General features: G+C 43.7%; 1 protein-coding gene across 5 annotated transcripts in view; it reads right to left on the bottom strand.

Moving 5' to 3' along the window:
• Nucleotides 1-21,366, bottom strand: part of LOC135231203 (uncharacterized) — a 149,394-nt gene extending 128,028 nt beyond the window's left edge. Inside the window, exons 1-7 of one of the 5 annotated variants that reach the window (XR_010321845.1) lie at nt 20,556-21,366; nt 17,294-17,575; nt 16,551-17,180; nt 16,066-16,142; nt 14,446-14,472; nt 6,290-6,316; nt 1,818-5,887 (exon numbers count right to left, since the gene is read on the bottom strand). Coding sequence is in view for 1 of the 5 variants with exons in the window: in XM_064284191.1 (XP_064140261.1) it covers nt 5,800-5,887; nt 6,290-6,316; nt 14,446-14,472; nt 16,066-16,142; nt 16,551-16,577; nt 16,672-16,812 (387 nt within the window). In the remaining 4 variants the exon portion in view is untranslated. Of the gene's footprint in view, nt 1-1,817; nt 5,888-6,289; nt 6,317-14,445; nt 14,473-16,065; nt 16,143-16,550; nt 17,181-17,293; nt 17,576-20,555 lie in introns of those variants that run through there. The other 4 variants (XR_010321846.1, XR_010321844.1, XM_064284191.1 and 1 more) reach the window with 4 other exon arrangements.
• Between the last annotated feature and the right edge of the window lie 388 nt (nt 21,367-21,754).

Raw genomic sequence — 21,754 nt, 5'->3', positions numbered from 1 at the left:
CCAGCATTTCCGACCAGCATCTGATCTCTAAAATCTGCATGATACTGCAAAAACTCAACAAAAAAAAGAGAAATAACCCAATTAAAAAATAGGCAAAGACTATGAAGAGGCACTTCACCAAAGAAGACATTCAGGCAGCTAACAGATACATGGGGAAATGCTCACGATCATTAGCCATTAGAGAAGTGCAAATCAAAACTACCATGACATTCCATTTCACTCTAACAAGGCTGGCATTAATCTAAAAAACACAAAATAATAAATGTTGGAGAGGTTGTGGAGAGACTGGAACACTTATACACTGCTGGTGGGAATGTAAAATGGTACAACCACTTTGGAAATCGATTTGGTGCTTCCTTAAAAAGCTAGAAATAAAACTACCAAACGATCCAGCAATCCCATTCCTTGGAATATATCCTAGAGAAATAAGAGCCTTTACACGAACAGATATATGCACACCCATATTCATTGCAGCACTGCTTAATACAATAACAAAAAGATGGAAGCAACCAAGGTGCCCATCAATGGATGAATGGATAAATAAATTATGGTATATTCACACAATGGAACTCTACTCATTGATAAAGAACAATGATGAACCTAAGAAACATTTCATAACATGGAGGATTCTGGAAGGCATTATGCTGAGCAAAATCAGTCAGTTGCAAAAGGACAAATATTGTATGAGACCACTATTATAAGAACTCAAGGAATAGTTTAAACAGAGAAGAAAATATTCTTTGATAGTTACGTGGGTAGGGAGGGAGGGAGAGAGAAGTGTATTCACTAATTAGATAGTAGACAAGAACTATTTTAGGTGAAGGGAAAGACAACACAAAGTACAGGTGAGGTCAGCACAACTGGACTAAACCAAAAGCAAAGAAGTTTCATTAATAAACTGAACACTTTGAAAGCCAGAATAGCAGGGACGGGGGTCTGAGGACCATGGTTTCAGGGGACATCTACGTCAACTGGCATAATAAAATCTATTAAGAAAACATTCTGCATCCCACTTTGAAGAGTGGTGTCTGGGGTTTTAAATACTAACAAACAGCCATCTAAGATGCATCAATTAGTCTCAACCCACCTGGAGTAAAGGAGAATGAAGAACACCAAGGACATAAGGTAATTATGAGCCCAAGAGACAGAAAGGGCCACATAAATCAGAGACTACATCAGCCTGAGACCAGAAGAACTGGGTGGTGTCTGGCTACAACCTATGGCTGCCCTGACAGTGAACACAACAGAGAATCCCTGATGGAGCAGGAGAGCGGTGGGATGCAAACCTCAAATTCTCGTAAAAAAGACCCTACGTAATGATCTGACTGAGACTAAAGGGACCCCAGAGGTCATGGTCCCCAGACCTTCTGTTGGCCCAAGACTGGAATCGGTCCCAAAGCCAACTCTTTCAGACAGGGATTGGACTGGACAATGGGATAAAAAATGACACTGGTGAGGAGTGAGTTTCTTGGCTCAGGTGAACACATGAGATTGTGTAGGCAGCTCCTGTCTGGAGGGGAGATGAGAAAGCAGAGGGGGAGAGGAGCTGGTTGAATGGGCGCGGGGAATACAGGGTGGAGAGAAGGAGTGTGCTAGCTCATTAGGGGGAGAACAACTAAGAGTACACAGCAAGATGTATACAAATTTTTATATGCGAGACTAATGTAGTTTGTAAACTTTCACTTAAAGCACAATTTTTTTTTAAAAAAAAAGAGTGTCCAGGGGCCATACTCTCAGAGTTTCTCCAGTCTCTGTCAGACCAGTAAGCCTGGTTTTTTTTTTTTTTTTTGTAAGTTTGAATTTTGTTCTACGTTTTTCTCCAGCTCCGTTCGGGACCCTCTACTGTGATCCCTGTCAGAGAAGTAAGTTGTTGTAACCGGGCACCATCCAGTTGTGCTGGACTCAGTCTGGTGGAGGCTGTGGTACTTGTGGTCCATGAGTCCCTTATACTAATCTTTCCCTATGTCTTTGGTTTTCTTCATTCTCCCTTGCTCCAGACAGGGTAGGAGCAGTGGAGTATCGCGGATGGTTGGGCTGCTGATCTTGATTCTCCTTCCCCCTCGTGAAGTTAGAGGAGGTCAGACACTGCTCCCGTGCCATTTTTACGCACTTCTATTTGTGTGGATAAAATCGTATCATCGACATACCTTTCCCTTCTCACTGAAAGCAATACAGTGTCGTAAAGGTACAAGCTAAATGAAAAGGGGAATAAATATGACAGACAATATCTTAGCACATTATTATTGTTAGTTGCTGTCAAGTCAGTTCTGACTCCTGGTGACCCCATGTGTTACAGAGTTGAAATGGTCCACAGGGTTTGTTTGGTTGTAATCTTAATGGAAACAGATCACCAGGGCTTTTCTTCTGCAGTACACCAGGGTGGGTTCAAACCTCCAACTTCTAGGTAACCAGTCAAGCACAAATAATTTGCACCACCTAGGGACATTATATTAACACATGCTGTTGATGTTGTTGTTGTGTGCCGTCCAGCTTGTTCCTACTCATAGTGACCCTACAGAACAAAGTACAAATGCCTCACAGGGTTTCCTAGGCTGTAATCTTTACAGGAGAAGATCACCAGGTCTTTTCTCCCACAGAGTTGCTGGTGGGTTTGAACCACTGAACTATCAGTTAGCAACCAAGCATTTAACTATTGCACCACCAGAGCTCCTTGTATTAACACACAGAGAGTATAGAGCACACTTAAAACTCAACAAGGACCCCAATGAATATAATTCCCATGACATTATTGTGGGAATGAAACTTTTTAATAAAATTCTAAGTGCCTCAAGTACCCTTTCCCACATACTGTACGAAATCTTGTGCCCTTCTTTAAGCACCATTAGGGTTTACAGGCTTATATCAGTTCAGAGTCCAGTAAGGAGACAGAAGCCGTATCAGTCATACGAAGACAGAAAATTTTAATATAAAAAATTGTTGACTAACAGCAAAATTTACATTCTTCTCTGGTGCATATAGACCATTCTCCAGGATAGACCATATCTTAGGGCACAAAGCGAGTCTGAAATCCTACAAAGTATCTTTTCTGACCGCAACGGAATGAAACTACAACTTAATAATAGAAAGAAAACCGGAATATATGAAATATGTGAAAGTTTAACAACACACTACTAAACAAACAATGGTTCAAAAAATTGTTAACTAGGAAAAGTTTCTTAACTACTAAAAGAAGTAAAAGAAAGCTCTAAAGAAAACAGAAATGGCAGCTATAGGGAACAGCCACTACCTCTAGGGCTGAAGCACAGAACGCACCAAGGGAAGAAATTTGGGAGAGGGCCCCCTGCCAAGCCTGACGTTCAGAACTCATTGGAAAAACAGGGACTGCAGGCCACTGGATGATGAAGAAGTTTGCTAATACGCCACAGGCCAGGGCTGGTGCCAGGAAACCTCCCACTGGGGTTCCAGCAAGAATCCCTGGGAAGCTTCCCCCAGGGTGCTATTAAGACTCCCTGGAAAGCTGACAAATTCACCAAAAGGTGAGCAAAACTGAGCCTTCACACCATGGGATGAAGAAGAAAAGCTCAGAACCAGGAAGAGGCGTTCCTCCTCTGCTATGTTTTGCAGTGTATTCCCAGTGTCCTGACAAGGTCTAACATCATGCCCATTTGAAGGAAGAAATGTTTACCGGTCCAGCTGCAGTATCACAAAGCAGGGCAAAGACAGTATGAATTTGGAACTGAGAGGCAATAAATTGAAAATAGCCACTTCGGCTACTCAGCTTCCATATACTCCATTTTACACACATTGGAACTTCCATGCAACAGAATTATGTTTTCACCTATCAAGGCAAAGATATCCTTACAGGTGAGGAAGTTCTCACCATTTTCCCAAAAAACTTTCAGTCATAAAATCCATCACCACTATATTATTTACTCCTTAAATTCTGTCACAGTTCCCTGGATATTCTGTTATCATGTTCTATATAATAAACATAACCACCAACAACTTCTACATAAAATAATAAAGGGAAGAAAGACAGAGAAGAAAATGGTTTATATATACAAACACATACATATGAGAAACAAAGTTAAAATATGCAAAGCTTTTATTCCTTGTTTCTGCAGCTGGCCACAAAATTAGAGCTGATATCTTTGACTTTCTTCTTCTACTTTCCATTCCGTGTTTCCCCCACCCTCAGCCAGAACCTCAGCAGCTCAGAGTTCCTTACCTGGTGGAATGATCACACCTTCATTCTTGAAGGGTCTCAGTACTCAATAGTCCTGTCCCTTTTTCATTGCTGTGGCTTTCCATTTACCACGAGCATCAGACTTGGAGGTAGTAAGAGGCAATACACTGATAACTGAGACAATGCTCAGTTTCCTGCTCCTGAAAATTCTCTTGTCCATTTACATCTTAATTTGGCTATCAATTCTCTTCAGTCCACCTAGTGTTGACCAAAACAGGACCCAGATCCTTCTTCTTAATTTCCTGAATTAACACAACACAGTATGTTCATGAGGAGCAGAAATGTACAGAAGATTTGGGAAAATAGGTGTGTTTCAGCCGTCCAAGAATAAGTCTACGAAGTGAATATAGACTTCTCTCATCTTAGAAGTTCATCAACCAACCGTTTACTTGGAAAATTTTAAATATTCACATTTTCTGGTCAGGATGCCCAAACCCAAAAAACCACTGCCGTTGAGTCGATTCCAACTCATGGCAACCCTACAGGAGAGGGTAGAACTGCCACATACGGTGTCCAGGGAGTACCTGGTGGGTTTGAACTGCTGACTTTTTGTTAGCAGCTGAACTCTTAATCACTATGCCACCAGGGTTTCCAGATTGCCTAGACGCTCCCCAAAATAGAACTAGGGCCATACACTCTGCACAAAATCAAGTTCAATAAAGCAAACTCTATACTGCAGAGGGATTCAGTCCCTATCCTTTCATATACAAAAAGTATAAAATGTTCACAAAGCTTATTTTTCATTATCAAAGGAAAAGAACCTCCCATAGCCAAACTCTACCTATACTCAACCAGATCAAACAAGTCGGTTTTTTTCTTCTAGCTATTGAAACACAAGATAGGAACTGGCGATTCTCAGAGCCACACACTCCCTCAGTAGTCTGCATCCAAAAGCACAAAGGCATGACTCCCAGTGCCTTCCAGCACTCAATCAGAGTCTTTCACCTTATGGAGTCTGCAGCCCCAAAAAGAGCCATAGTGAGGAAACAGGCACAGAGATGTATCCCATGGAGGCACAGCCTTGGAGTTGCGGGACAGTAATGGAGATTCAGACCCTGGGAGAACAACATCCCCACCAGAGCCAGAGTTCAACCCCTCCCCTGAAGGGCTCAGCTGCTCTATCAAAGAAGAAGGAGATTTGTTAAGGGGCACAGGGAGCCCCTTGGGCCCATGGACCATGGAACAGATAGTCAGGGATATGTCTCCAGACTTAAACATGAAATATGGAAAGAGGGTCCCAGAGAAGAAAGTCTGAGAGAAGGAGAAAATGTGGGACCCATCAGTCATGTTGTAGAAAGAGATATCCCCACCATCATAGTCTAGGAAAATCCCCATCCTGCAGGGAGCTTGCCTAAGGGTTAGCCATGTCTGAGGAGTAGTACAGGTACAATATGCCTCTGCAAACTGTCCCACAACCCAGAACCCCTTTTCTGGGCACTCTCTGAACCAGTCTTACCTGTCCACATCTTCCCGATGGACACCCTACAACCCATTCGCTTTTGTCTCCATATCTGGTCTCCACCTCCCAGTAACATTGCCCTGAAGTGATACCCTTGAGACCCAATACACTGCATCTGTCATCATTCAGGTTCTCACAGATGTCCGTCCAGATCAGACTCGTCTTTTCCTGAGAGATGGACAGGTTGGGATGGGCAGAACGTGGGTCCAGAGTGACAGAGCCTGTAAAGAGAGTTACCAAATCATGCAAGGCCTTCCCCTGGCCCATAACAAGGGCACAAAACCACCTTTCCTCAGAGGTACGTAGTGAAATGGGGAGGGGGAAAAGCACCCTGAACTGAGAGCTAGTGATTCAAGATCCCAGCCCATCAAGCAGGAGGAGGGACTAAAAGACTGCTTTGGGGGTAAGATCCATCACAGTGCCCTTTGAGGACCAGTCTGGACTCCAGAGGCTCAGGGATATCTATTTCACATCCAACATCAGCCACACCTGTGTAGCACTAGCTACAGGACTATCCCCTCCACCATCCACACCACCACCATCAATGGTGCCTGCATCTGTATCACCACAGAGAATTGATATAGAGCCTAGAAGTCATGGGGTAGGCAAGAGGAGCCACTCACAGGTCTGAAACTGCTACTTCTGCCAATCTACAAGAGAACCACAGATTTCATATCAGGAATTGCAGACTTTACACATCACAATCATCACCTTTTCTTACAAAATATAGTGATGAAGGAGTTACAGGGGGGAATGTTTTAGAAACACTGAACTAATGGTTTCTGTTTTCTGGGGGTTTTTTTGTTTTTTGTTTGTTTGTTTTTGGTTTTTTGTTTTTCTCTCATACATGCAACCCTCAACCTTCCATTAAGACTAAACCATAAGTCTTAACATTCAAGAACTGAGAGGCTGGATACCTACCTGAACAAAAGGTCATTCCCCAGAAATCATGCTTTCCCAATGCCTAGCCAGCAACTACATTTAAACCCATTCTCTGTTAAGAAAGAATTGGACAGATCAAAATTGCCAAGGCCTCCATTTACTTAGCAAGACTTGATTGAGCTGAACTTGTAAGATTTCTTCAAACAATGGATAGAGAAAATTACAACTGACTCAGCTCAACTTACAGAATGACTATAAGCAATGAATAAAGAGAATTCAGGAGATGCCTGAAGTTGACCCAAGTTAGGAGGTCAAGGAGAGATATCTAGGAAGGGAGAAAGTGAAGTTCAAAGCAGGAAACACGTGCATATACTAAAAGGTCAGACACCAGTGGCTTGTCTTTTTTCTTAGGGTGGTGGGAGCAAAATCACCCATATAGCCATGAGACAACACAAAAATATATTGGATCTAGTCATCTGCTTCCTTCAGTAGCCCAGAGACATCATAAGCTTCCAGGAGAAATCTCACTGTGGCAGGCAGAACACTGGCCCCCAAAGATGTCTACATCCTAAGTCCCAGAACCTGCGAACATATTACCATACATGTGTCCCCCTCCCTAAAAAAAAAGGGATCGCTAATTCTATAGACAACGGCAGGATTAAATCTGCTTAGCCTAGTTGAGTGCAAATCTATCTGGATGAAAAACTAGCTAACATTCCTCAATACTCCCTTAAATCTGAGGCCATGAAAGGGTTACCACCCATTATCAAAGGTTTCTTACAGAAGGGATTGATAATTCCCTACAGCAGTCCATGTAACTCTCCTGTGTTCCTGGTGTAAACAACCTGATAATCAAGATTGGAGATATCGTCAAGATTTAAGAGCAATACCCAGATTGCTTGTAGTCCCTACACCCCATTTCTTATTAGCTAACGTACCTGTTGAAGCCACTTACTTTACAGTAGTAAAAGGAACTTTACAGATGTGATAAAGGTGAAGGACTTTGAGATGGGGAGACTATCCTGGATTATCCAGGTGGACCAATCTAATCACATGCATGCTTAAAAGTAAAGACTTTTCCCAGCTGTGATCAAAAGAAAAGGGATAATGAAAGCAGGGTCAGAAAGATGCTGCAGTTACGGGCTTTGAAGATAAAGGAATGAGAACACCAGCCAAGGAATGTGAGCAGCCTCTAGAAGGCGAAAAAACAAGAGACTCTGGAAAGGAAGGCAGCCCTGTCCATACGTTGATTTTAGCTCAGTAGATGTATGTTGGACTTCTGATGTATAGAACTGTAAGATAATAACTTTGTATTATTCTAAGCCCTAAATTAGGAGGACTGGAGTCAGGAGGAAGAAGCTGTATAGTATACCTTTTTGTAATCAAAGACAAGTGACTGGACATGGACTCCACTATAGGGAAGAGGGCTACCAATTATACCCCTAAATGGCCAGATGAGACCTTCCCCTCCTCAGCAGACACCAACACAAAGGTCTTAAGGATCAGATGAGACCAGCCTCCCCAGGGTAAGGACTTAAAATGATGAAAATAAGAACACAGAGACTTCTCTCCATCACAGTTCTAAAGCTACATCATCTCCTCCAATTTACATAACCCATGTGGGAATAAGAAAGGCAGATTGCTGATGAAGGCAAAGCCTATACATGTTGTAAGGCCCTGACATGTCCTCAGTGGCAGAGCTTTTGCCTCTGTGGAGGCTAGAGGACATGTCTGCCAAGTCCAGAGAATACAGCCAAAATCTGGTCTCACAGGACAAATGTTTAAGGCATTAGGTAACCTAAACTTTAGAGATAATAACTAGCTTGTTTATTGAACTTTATGTGTAACTAACTCTCTTAAAATAGCCTACATTCCACACAAGCTGTTGTCAGTGGGCGCTGACCCCTCGGACCCGCATCATTTGTCTTCTTAGCCAAACACAACTCTGAGGAATAAAGGATTTCAAGAGACATTTTGATGAATGTCCAAGAGACTCAGTCAAACCACTTGGACTTCCCTGACTTTCTTTGTTCTTTGAACTATAAAAACCCCACACTGCCTCATCTCAGGTGCAATACCCAATCTCATACTGTGTGTTGTCCAATTCACGATTTGTATGATCAACTAATAAATCTCCAGCATTATTTTAACTTTGTTTTGACTCTTAGAAATTATTCAACACCTCCAAAATGTAGAGACTAAGGAACGAGATTTGATCATTTCTAGAAGGAAGTAAATGATGTGTATCTTGCATATGTGATGTGTAAATTTGTGATCACCATGCCAACTTCACAGGTTCATTAAGCTATACTGGCATTTCTGTCTTTGCTGCTTTGCTTGGCAGAAACACATACTATCATCAGGCTGATCCACCTGACCCTGTAAAGAAAAGTGAGCTTTGTTTTGCTTGTTTCTCACAAAGACATTAGTTGATACCCGTCTATAATTTTCTATACCATAATTGCTGGAGACTGCTAAAGAAGAAGAAGGGAAGGAATAAGCAGGAAGAGGAGAAATGAAAGCTGACATTTAATTTTGAAACTCTAAATGCATTAAATACGTTGCCGTGGACTTCAATATACTCATTACTTCATTTTGTAAAAAATCTTTAAGTAACAAATTACTGTTCCAGTTTTATAAGTAAGAGGATATTAGACATTTGTTTGGCTCCCACTATGAACCTATTAATATGAAAATGTTGATCTAGTGTAATGGTGGTGTTTGTCCTTACAAAACGGAAGGATATACAAGGTGTACATTAAATTACTTGAGACTTCAATTCAGCAAAGAAGGGGAGATGGTAAAAAAAGATAATTTCATTGTTCACAATGATCCTCATTTTCAACAAATAAATCCCTGGGAGATTCAGTAAGATTCACTAACGTGGATAACTCACACATCTGGTCCCCAGATCTCCTTGCTCCCCAGTCACACCTCTCTGTCTCTCATGATACATATTCCTGACTCTGAAGAGAAACATCCTGAAGCACAGAAAGGGAATGTTACACAGGCCCAGGGGCCACATGTCCTGAAATCAGCCCCGCGAAAACAGGTCTTCTGGATAGCCCTTCACTGCATTAGATTCCCCCTCACCACGTTCCTGCCTTCCCCCCACCCACCCATCACCACCACTGGAAGGTTGGCATGATCTTCTTATCAGTTAGATGTTCATTCAAAAATGGCTAAAAATACATACCCCTGACACCAAAACCAGGTAAAGACATCATAAAAAAAAGAAAATTACAGACCTATATCCCTCATGAACTTAGATGCAAAAATCCTCAACAAAATTCTAGCCAATAGAATTCAACAACATATCAAAAAATAATTCACCATAACCAAGTGGGATTCATAACAGATATGCAGGGATGGTTCATCATTGGAAAAACAATCAATGTAATCCATCACATAAATAAAACAACACACAAGAACCACATAATCTTATCCATTGATGCAGACAAGACATTTGGTAAAGTCCAACACCCATTCATGATAAAACTCTCAGCAAAATAGGAATTGAAGGAAAATTCCTCAGCATAATAAAATGCATTTATACAAAGATAACAGCCAACATCATACTAAACGTAGAGAATCAGAAAGCATTCCCCTTGAAAACAGGAGACAGAGAAGGATTTCCTTTATCACCGCTTTTATTCAACATTGTGCTGGAGGTTCTAGCCAGAGCAATTAGGCTAGACAAAGAAACAAAGGGCATCCAGATTGGTAAGGAAGAAATAAAAGTATCTCTATTTGCAGATCACATGATCTTATACACAGAAAACCCTAAAGAATCCTCCAGAAAACTACCGAAACTAATAGACGAGTTCAGCAGAGTATCACAATACAAGATAAACATACAAAAATCAGTTGGATTCCTCTACACAACAAAAAGAACATCAAAGAGGAAATCACCAAATCAATACCATTTATAGTAGCCCCGAAGAAGATAAAATACTTAGGAATAAATCTTACCAGAGATGTAAAAGACCTGTACAAAGAAAACTACAAGATACTACAGCAAGAAACCAAAAGAGACCTACATAAGTGGAAAAACACACCTTGCTCATGGATAGGAAGACTCAACATTGTAAAAATGTCTATTCTACCAAAAGCGATCCAGATAAAATTCAATCCCAATCCAAATACCAATGACATTTTTAAATGAGATGGAGAAACAAATCACCCACTTCATATGGAACGGAAAGAGGCCCCAGATGAGTAAAGCGTTACTGGAAAAGAAGAACAGAGTGGGAGGCCTCACGCTACCTGATTTTAGAACCTATTATACCACCACAGTAGTCAAAACAGCCTGGCACTGGTACAACAACAGATACATAGAGACCAGTGGAACAGAATTGAGAATCCAGACGTAAATTCATTCACTTATGAACAGCTGATATTTGACAAAGGACCAAAGTCAGTTAAATGGGCAAAGGACAGTCTCTTTAACAAGCGGTGTGCTATAAATGGATATCCATTTGCAAAAAAATGAAACAAGGCCCATACCTCACACCATGCACAGAAACTAACTCAAAATGAATCAAAGACCTAAATATAATATCTAAAACAATAAAGATCATGGAAGAAAAAATAGGGACAACACTAAGAGCCCTAATACAAGGCATAAACAGGATACAAAACATTACTAACAATATACAAACACCAGAAAAGAAACTAGATAACTGGGAGCTCCTAAAAATCAAAAACCCATGCTCATCCAAAGACTTCACTAAAAGAGTGAAAAGACTACCTACAGACTGGGAAAAAGGTTTTAGCTATGACATTTCCGATCAGCGTCTGATCTTTAAAACCTACATGATACTGCAAAACTTCAACTGCAAAAAGACAAATGACCTAATTTTAAAAAGGGCAAAGGATATGAACAGACACTTCACTAAAGAAGATATTCAGGTAGCTAACAGATACATGAGGAAATACTCACCATCATTAGCCATTAGAGAAATGAAAAATCAAAACTACAATGACATTCCTTTTCACTCCAACAAGGCTGGCATTAATCCAAAAACAAAATAATAAAAGTTGGAGAGGTTGTGGAGAGACTGGAACACTTATACACTGCTGGTGGGAAGGTAAAATGGTACAACCACTTTGGAAATCAACTTGGCGATTCCTTAAAAAGCTAGAAATAGAACTACCATACGATCCAGCAATCCCACACCTTACAATATATCCTACAGAAATAAGAGCCCTACACGAACAGATACATGCACACCCATGTTCATTGCAGCACTGTTTACAATAGCAAAAAGATGGAAGCAACCAAGGTGCCCACCAATGGATGAATTGATAAATTATGGTCTATTCACACAATGGAATACTATGCATCGATAAAGAACAATGATGAATCCATGAAACTTTTCATACCATGGAGGAATCTGGAAGGCATTATGCTGAGTGAAATTAGTCAGTTGCAAAAGGACAAATATTGTATGAGACTACTATTATAAAAACTTGAGAAATAGTTGAAACAGAGAAGAAAATATTCTTTGACGGTTATGAGGTGGGCAGTGAGAGAGGTATTCACTGATTAGATAGCAGACAACTATTTTAGGTGAAGGGAAAGACAACACACAATACAGGAGAGGTCAGCACAACTGAACTAAACCAAAAGCAGAGAAATTTCCTGAAGAAACCAAAAGCATGAAAGGTCGGCTGAGCAGTGGTGGGGGTTTGGGGACCATGGTGTCAGGGCACATCTAGGTCAATTGACATAATAAAATCTATTAAGAAAGCATTCTGCATCCCACTTCGGACAGTGCCGTCTGGGGTCTTAAACACTAACAAGTGGCCATCTAAGATACATCAATTGGTCTCAACCCACCTGGAGCAAAGGAGAATGAAGAACACCAAAGACACAAGGTAATTATGAGCCCAAGAGATGTAAAGGGCAGCATAAATCAGAGACTACATCAGCCTGAGATCAGAAGAACTAGATGGTGCCCAGCTACAACCGATGACTGCCCTGACAGGGAACACAACAGAGAACCCCTGAGGGAGCAGCAGCAGAGCAGTGGGATGCAAACCTCAAATTCTCATAAAAAGACCAGACTTAATGGTCTGACTGAGACTAGAAGGACCTCAGAGGTCACGGTTCCCAGACCTTTTGTTAGTCCAAGACAGGGACCATTCCCACAGCCAACTGATACTTGTGAGGAGTGAGCTTCTTGGATCAAGTAGACACATGAGACTATGTGGGCAGCTCCTGTCTAGAGGGGAGATGAGAAGGCAGAGGGGGACAGAACCTGGATGAATGGACACGGAAATACAGGATGGAGAGAAGGAGTATGCTGTCTCATTAGGGGGAGAGCAACTAGGAGTATATAGCAAGATGTATGTAAATTTTTGTATGAAAGACTGAGTTGATTTGTAAACTTTCACTTAAAGCACATTAAAAATTTTAAAAACTCACAATCCAATCAACCAGAGGGAGCTATTAGTACTATTTCAATGTATACTGACCCAGACTTTTTTCAATGCACATGTGATAATAATCTCTACCATTTATGGAATGCTTCATCTGTGCCAAGCTTGGGCTCAATGATTTCGGTGGATTATTTTATTTAATCCTCACAATTACCCAATGAAAAAGTGATTTTCATTATCTAATTGTACTGACTGAGAAACTGAGACACAAAGTTAAGCAACTTGTACACGATCACACAGCTACTAAATGGTGGTGCTGGGATATGAATGCAAAGATTCTTTTTTTTTTTATTATTTTCATATGAAGAATAGGATCATTAAAAAATGGCTAAAAATAAATGTAATCCTTACTGAAATTGCTCAGACAGTGTCAAGGAGTTATTACATTTCATGCACCCAGTGACCTGCATACCATCTGGGCAACTCCCTAGATTCAGCCACCACAGACATGACATTTGGCCTCTCTTTGGTCTACTAAAAGCTCCACAAGGTGTCTCCCACACTCTCCTTTACTTTCCTTATCTCCTCCCCACTTCCCCACTTCTTCGTTTCTTCCCCGATTCCCTCCCTACCCTCTCTCTCTTATAAACAATTTTAACTTCTCTGGGTTTCTCCTTTTGCTACCTTCACTCATTACCCCTAATTAGCTCAACCTAGCACTCTGAGCCCATTAGGCAAATGAAAAATTCTCCTCAGAGGGGAGATAATGGCTGTGAACAATTATACACTACATTTTTGTTCCTGTTACACATACACAGAATCTTTCATATGTTTACAGGTGGTTCACAGACACCCAACGCAGGTGTCCATCCATAAATATCTTGGGGTCCCTGGACCCCAGATTCAGAACACCTGCTCTAAAGCTACTACATCTTCTGCAACCAAGAAGACTTAGAGGAAGAAACCCAACAAGGGCAGGGGGTCAGGGCATGTGGAAACAAAGAGGAGGCCAATATTCACAGGACCAGGAAGAAATGGGAAAATCAAAACTGTATCCAAAAAAGGATAGAACTCCCAGGGCCAGAGGGATTGAGAACCAAGGACTCCCTAAGGAAGCCCTGACCCCTAAGCAGGTAAGTATAGTTTCTGAAATCTTCTAGAAACTGGCAATGCCTGACCTGCACAGTTATTACCCTGCTCCTGTCCCTCCTCACAACTGAAGTCTCCATTGTCACTGATATCACTAACTGGATGTATGAAGTGAACAACATGTTTTCAGAGGGTGTTGCTAACCCAAACAGAGGTCTGCAGTAGAGAATGGGCCCTGGGGCCACTTTGCTTCCTCATGCTCTGATCCCCTCCCCTTGTTGGGTTTTCTCCTCTAAGTAACAAGGAGAACAGGGAAGCCAGTTTTATCCTGCTGTGGTGTCCACCGATGCAGGAAGGGCCAGGCTGAGGCAGAAGCCCCAGGCGGGGAGGGACGTAAGGCCATAGAAAGGTTAGAGTCACTTACCTGCATACAGCTGGGCCTTCCTCCAGGCTGAAAGGGAACACACCCTGGTGAGACTTCAGCCAAAATCGCTGTGAATTGACTGGACGCCACCCTCCACTCTGTCCTAAATATGTGCCTATCCAGAGGGAGACAGATGCTGGAAAAGAGATGAACCCCTGCAGCGTGCAAAGCTGGCCAGGGATGGTGGGAAATTCCCACGACCACAGGTCAGGAAGCCTGGATTACAGTTCAAGTTCCACACCGTCCTGCTGCTGCTGTGGGACTTTAGGCAAGTCACTTGGCTGTTCTGTGCCTCAAGAACCTCAAAAACTCCTGTTCTACCTGCATTCCACCAAAAATCAAAAAATATCTGCGATGACAGGGAACCAAATATAAATTATTCCATAATTTTAAGAAAGCATTGTTATATCTAGTATTTTGCTGCAAATATATACCTGGTAAATATATATTACCTCAGAATGGGGAAATGAATGACAAAGATATGCGGCCAGATCCAGGGTAAAATGGCGAACCATTTTGGAAAAAATTCTTTCTATTGATAATAACACCTCTACTGTGGGGAGCCCTTAGTTCATATTATCACATTTCCCTGCTTACTTATCCTGGTCCTCCACCACTTTTCCTTCAGCACCTGCAGGAGCTGGGGAGGACTGACACCCCCAGAGAGGAGGATTCTTGGACCACTAAGTCACACCCCTAACTTAATGACCCATTTTTTTATGTAGCTCCTTAAATGAAATCCCTGAGCATCCATCCGCCTTTTAGCTTCCAGGTGCAGAATGAGAGCTTTGTGGATGGGCCGGGGCTGGGGTGAGAAAACCCACAATGCATGACAGATTTCAGGGGTCACAACCACACCAAGGCTGTAGCAAGGTAACAAGTACCCAGGGGCAATCTCTTAGTTGCTGTCCCTCCCCCAGTTCAAGCTCCTAAGACAGGGAGCAAAGACCCTGAGATCGGAGGGTGCCTCTTTGAGAAATACCCAAGAGACTGCTGTGGTTAGAGGAGAAGCAAGTAAAAAAGAAATAGGCTATACTATTAGGGAGGTAATAGGGCGTTGAGTGTGGAACCTAGAGACTTAATAAGACAGAGAACAGAGGGGCCCCCAAATCTGCAAACCAAGTAACAAGAAATGGGCCAGGGTGCAGAAACAAAGCCATTCCCCAGAACAGTGGGGCAGGGTATCTAAAAATAGCTGGCAAACTTCTTTAAAGTTGCCTTTCAGAAACAGCTGGAGAAAACCAGGCCCAGGCACCTGTGACCACTGTGTGACCTTCCACCAGGAGCAGTGAGGGGCTACAGCCCCAGCGGGGCAATCAAACCCGGAGAGCGAGAGATTGCACAGACATGACACCCCACAATAAGTCCTGCTACAACTCTCAGAGGCCTCCAGGACAGGAGCCATCTTAGAAGGCTGCTGTGCAGCTCGCACCTTAGTTAACATGTCCCTGCCTGTGCCTATGAATAAACATGAATCTTTTCCCACCCAAGAACTTTTAAAAACTCAGGCCTGTCTTTTGTTCTGTGAGATGAGGGTATGCGTTGCTCTAGGCCCTCCCCTTCTGCACTTGCAAGCCTCTTCATTAAAGTTTTGCTCCTGTGGAAAACTATGTGTCTTACCTGCTCATTCTTGACCAGCGAGGGGCGAGAACCTTATTCCGGTAACACTCCCAGGAGCAACCTGTAATCTGCACCCCCTACCCCAATTTCAACATAGATTAGATGTTAATAACAATGAAACATCAGCAGAAACACTTTCCCCCTCTTGTCTGGCAGCCTCAGTCAGGAGCCCTTCATACCTGTGGTGCCTGGGAATGTCATCCCGCACCACATCTGTGCCCCCTTGGATTTGAGCCCAGGGCCAAATGCTTCCCTCGGCCCTTCCCCCTTGCTAAGTCTCTGCACCACCCCCAGGTTCCCAGCACTGGGAGGGAAGCAGAGGCCCAGATCATACAGCCCCAGGAGCAGGATTCTTCCCCCCAACACCTTCCACCTCTGCCCCCAGGGAATGGGGTCGTGATGTCTATGCCAGAGAGACACGGGGAGAGGGGACACCTGGGCACAGGTGGGGCGGAAGACCCAGGGACATCTGGAGAGTCACTCACCAGCCTGGTAAACCTTCTTCCTCCAGTCTGAAAGGAACACGCAGGAAATGAGGTGAGCTAAGGACCAGGATCTCCCCTGCCAAAGGGACACAGAGACCACAAGAGGGAGAGAAGAACTTACCCAGCTCTGTCTGGAGCTGATCTGAAAGAGAGAAAATAAGCATGAGCTCTCACATGGAGAAAAGGAAAGACTGTGTGTGCCTGGAGAACCCACAAAAAGACCCTCACTATACGCTGGAGAAAGTTTTCCGTCCAGATCCATCTAAGCCTCCACGGCTCCAGCTGCCTTTTCCAGACCTGAGCCTCCTGCTTTGGGCAGGGGCCGTGGGTCTCCCCGGAGGCCACAGCCAGAGGCTCAGGTCCTGCTGTCAGCTGTTCCCTCTCAGCACCAGCTCTGCCCTCACCAGCCTCGTCCCTCCCCTGCCTTACCTCTGGCCTTCAGTGCCTCCCTGGGTTTCAGCCTGTCCTCCTCCTTATGCAGCCGAAGAAACTCCTGTTCCTGCTGGGCCTGCACCTTTGCTGAAAGTTCGTTCTTCAGAAAAAAGCCAGTCCCAAGGATGAGGAGCACCAGGATGGTCAGGCTTACAGCAAAAGCCAGAGTCCAGAGAGAGACCTGAGGGAAGAAGGGCTCTGCGACCCAACCAGGGACCCCGTCAGGGCACATCCACACCAGCCCAGCCCAGCACACTCAGGGACTTGGTCCCCTCCATCCCAGCCCTGCTGGGAGCAGGAGCAGCACTGACCTGGAATGAAAATGGCCTTCGCCTTCTCCTGGCCCAGGATGGGGTTGAGGACGGAGCAGGTCACGTTCCCCACAGAGCTGTCTCTCACCACCAGCGAGGCCTCCACATGGAACAGCCCATCAGCGTCTTGGGCATGGGCCTCAGAGAAAGCTAGCAACTTCTCTCCGCTAAGGTCTCTCCACTGAACCTGGGGCTTTGGAAAGCACCCAGAAACCATACAGATCACACAGACCCCATCTTCCTCCGGCTCTTCAATGTGCACTTGAGGGGCAGAGCCCACACCTGCAAGAGAGAAGCTGTGGAGCCCAGGAGACCGCCTTGTCCCAAGTGCAGTCCTGGGACCCAGGCAGCATGACATGAAGGGAACAATCTGGAGGCTCTATGGGAAGGCCACCCCCTAGTGGAAACCAAGGAAGGAGCATATGGACTCTTTAGGAACTCTGAAGGTGGGTTCTGTTCTTTCTAGCCACACAGGTAGAAAGACTGAGGCCCAGAGAAAAAAGAAGAAGAATTTTTCAAACCTCTTTTCTTGAAATGCAGCCCAGGAAACATAAAGCAAACAAGAAAACGCCAGACCAGGCCAGGAGAAAAAAAATGGAGTCATTACAAAAACTTTTCAAGGACAAAAGTTAAACTAGATCATAACTTTTGTTGAAACTAAGTCTTTGTTGGACTTACTCTAGGAAATAGGGAATATTTGAAATTAAGAGATTCATGGGTTTTGTTTTTTTGTTTTGCGTTAATTACCCACAAGCTCTTCTTCATCCAAACTGATCTTACTTTCATCTTCCTGTCACAAAGTGAGAGAAAATCTCCTTCACTCAAGGATAATTGTTCCCCTGAGCTCTGGAAACCAAACGTCACCATCTCTTCTAAGGCCTGGTCCCATCAATCATCATCTCCCTTTCCTCTCCTCTCTTCTTCTCACCTCTCTCTCAACTCTCTCCTCCCTACCCACTGCCATTCAGTTGGTTCCGAATCATAGCAACTCTAAACGACAGAGTAGAACTTCCCCATAGGGATTCCAAGGCTATATCAATCTTCATGGAAGCTGATGGCCACATCTTTCTCCTGCGGAGGAGCTGGTGGAATCAAAATGCAGAACTTTCTGTTAGCAACTGGGTGTCATTAGACTGCCCACCAGGACTCCCACCCCACCTTGCCCAACGCTTGTTGTTAATGTCTTCCTCTCCACCTGCTTCTTTTCCTGAACACGGAAACGTGTTCAATTTTTTGCAGTCTTCCCCCCTTCTGTCATGCATTGAATTGTGCTCCAAAAAATGTGTATTAATTTGGTTAGGCCATAATTCCCAGTATTGTGTGATTCTCCACTATCTCGTGATCTAATGTGATTTTCCTCTGTGTTGTAAATTCTACCTCTATAATGTTAATGAGATGAAATTAGTGGCAGTTATGTTAATGAGGATTAGCTTGTGTTTTAAGCCAATCTCTTTTGAGAAATACAAGAGAGAAGCAAGCAGAGAGACGTAGGGACCTCGTACCACCAAGAAGGCAGCACCAGGAGGAGAGTGCATCCTTTGGACATGGGCTTCCTGCAAGAAGAAGCTCCTAGACCAGGGAAAGATTGATGACAAGGACCTTCCTCTAGAGCCAACAGAGAGAGAAAGCCTTCCTCTGGAGCTGATACCCTGAATTTGGACTTCTAGCCTACTAGACTGTGAGAGAATAAATTTCTCTTTGTTTAACTCATCCACTTATGTTATTTGTTAAAGCACCACAAGATAACCAAGACACTTTCTTAGAAGAGTAAGCTTTAAATACCCATGAACACCTCTATGTTCTCACCTCTCACATACTTCTCAACCCCCAATAGTCTGACTTCTCCTACTATTCCATTGAGTTTATTCTTGGTGACTTTAAAAAATCTCTTACTTGGCATCCCAGAAGTCACCCTGCAGCTCTTCTTCCTCAGTCTCACTTCTGCATGAGGTACTCTTGACTCCGTCTTGAAACCAGCTCCATTTGGCTTGGTCAACCTTCCCTTCTGCTTGGTTTGTCACCTCTCACACTACTCTCCTAAGCCTCCTTCCTGGACTTTTCTTCCTCCCCTGCCACCAACTTTTAAAGGCAGGAGTCATCTCAGGGTTTGGTCCTTGAATCTCCACTCTTCTCATGTCACACATTCTCCCTGGCTTCTTTTTGTTCCAACTGCTTCTCATTAAATCACTTCCAAAATTAAATGTATTAAGCATCTCTGTCTCCCAAATTCCCCTCCTTTTTATCCACATCCCTATGAGTTATCTTTATGAAGATTCCTCATGTACACTTCAAACTCAAAATTCCACAAGAGAATTCTGCATTTTGCCCTATCTGTGGTAGATTGATTACAAGTATAGCCCAGGGTCTTCAACTTCTTTATATTCATGTCACCATTTGCACATCACTTTGTAGTGCCCTCTCACTCTGACTGTTGAGGATAGGGCATGTAACTTGATTTGGCTAGTGACAAATTAACAAATGTGACACAAGCAAAGATTTGAAAACTGCTTGCACCATTGGGCCCTCTGCTATTTCCATGGGAGGTACAGGCTCAGGCTTGCCTGTAGGATGATGAGACTCATGGAATGTTGCCTCGTCACCTCAGTCTTTACAGCTAAAGCAGTCCTAGCTCAAATAGTACCTCTGTGCAAATAGTACTTGGAATAACTTTTTGTCCAGTATTGACACCTCTCACCACCCTGACCCTCATTCCCTCCCACCAGCTATAAGGCCTCCTTGTATGTCCTGAACGCACTGGCCATACTCCCACCTCTGGGACGTTGCACTGGCTCTTCCTTTTCTTGGAATTCTTATTCCCCAGATATGCACTTAGCTAAATCCCTACCTTTTTCAACCCTTTGCACAGACAGCATATTCTCGATAAGGCCCAATTCAGTCTGCATTCTAGCCCCAAGTCAACATCCTGATCCCCTTCCTCTGTTCTACTTTGTCTTTAATCCTCACAACTTGTCACCTTCTAACATCATCTATAACCTACTTATTTATTGTGATTTTTCTATCTCTGCATTTAGAATATGAACTCCAAACGGCAAGGAACTCTATTTGATTTACTGATGTATTCTAGGTGCCTACTACAGGGCTTGGCACATAGTAGGGGCTCTAAATTATTTACATTGAATAGATGAATGAATGAGTCTCCTTTCTGGCATGTATAAAATGAGAGGATAAATTAAACTGTCCCTCAGGTTGCTCCCAACTTCAATACTCCAGCACTCTAGAATTTATAGACCAAGTCACCAACCTGTCACCTTCACCTCCAAAGTGGCCTCTTCATAGGAGTCTCCCTTTTTGAAGGAGCAGGTGTACAGCCCATCATCAGAAACCTGGACCTTGTTGATGTGAACGGCAGCCTTCCCCCGGGTGAGAAAACCACTCACCGGCGAGGCCCACCTTGCATAGTGGGGCATCTCTTCCTCCTTCTGCTGGTTCTGATAGATGAGCACTGCTTCTGGGAACCTGGAACACAACCACCGCAGCTCCATATTCTCTGTATTCACGGCCTGCGACAGGAAGCAAGGCAGTATGGTTTCCTCACCCAGCACTGTCACAATGGGGTCCCTGGGACCAATCACCAGGAACTCATCCGTGGACAAGAGAGGAGAATGAGAATGCTGGAGACACAGGCAGATTGTGGAGAACACACACCATCAGGTGAAAACTGGAGATGACCACGGACTCCTGAAGGAATGAGCTGTGAGGATGCTGAATGGAGTGAGATGTTCCGACCACAACATCATGGCCCAGAAATGATGTCAAAGTGCTTTCCTCATAAGCCTTGTCTCCTAGGTCCAGGCCATTCCTTGAAAGACTCCTTCAAGCCTGAGTGTGCATCAGAATCACTCAGGGGGTTGAAAAACACAAATCTCTGAACACCAACCTCAAAGCTGCTAATTCAGTAGATCTAAGGGAGGTCCAAAATGTGCATTTCCAAGGAATTCCCCAAGCCACTGATGGGTCAGTGGTAGAATCCTAGCTTCCCATGCATATCAAGCAGCTTTTGGTTCATTGTTCATGGGATCACCATGAGTCAGGGCCAACCTATGGCAGTTAACCACAACTACAATAAACAGTTTCAGGGATGTAGATATGCTGGTCCAAGGACCACACTTTGAGAGCCACAGCCCTAGCCTGGACCCACCTCAGAACAGGACTGAAAACCCACCAGAGGCCACCAGAGATCTAGGCCTGAACTCTGATCATTCAGCCAGCCCCAAGAAATTCCCCACTCCCAGGTCTACTTTTCATTATTTATGCCCATATCATTCTCTTGTACAGAATTATATGTGCACTTAAAATTCAGAGTCAAAAGCTATTACTGCTTGAAACCCGCCCTCACTCCCATGGCTCCCAGGAGCCTCAATCACTACTTCTTAAAGAAGATACACCACGCCTGTCACCCACAGCCTTCTGAGGTGAACAGACTAAAACATGGCTCCTCTA

The sequence above is a fragment of the Loxodonta africana genome, chromosome 1, assembly GCF_030014295.1.
Source record: "Loxodonta africana isolate mLoxAfr1 chromosome 1, mLoxAfr1.hap2, whole genome shotgun sequence".
In the NCBI taxonomy this organism is placed as follows: domain Eukaryota; kingdom Metazoa; phylum Chordata; class Mammalia; order Proboscidea; family Elephantidae; genus Loxodonta; species Loxodonta africana.
This window is presented reverse-complemented; position numbering and strand designations above follow the sequence as displayed.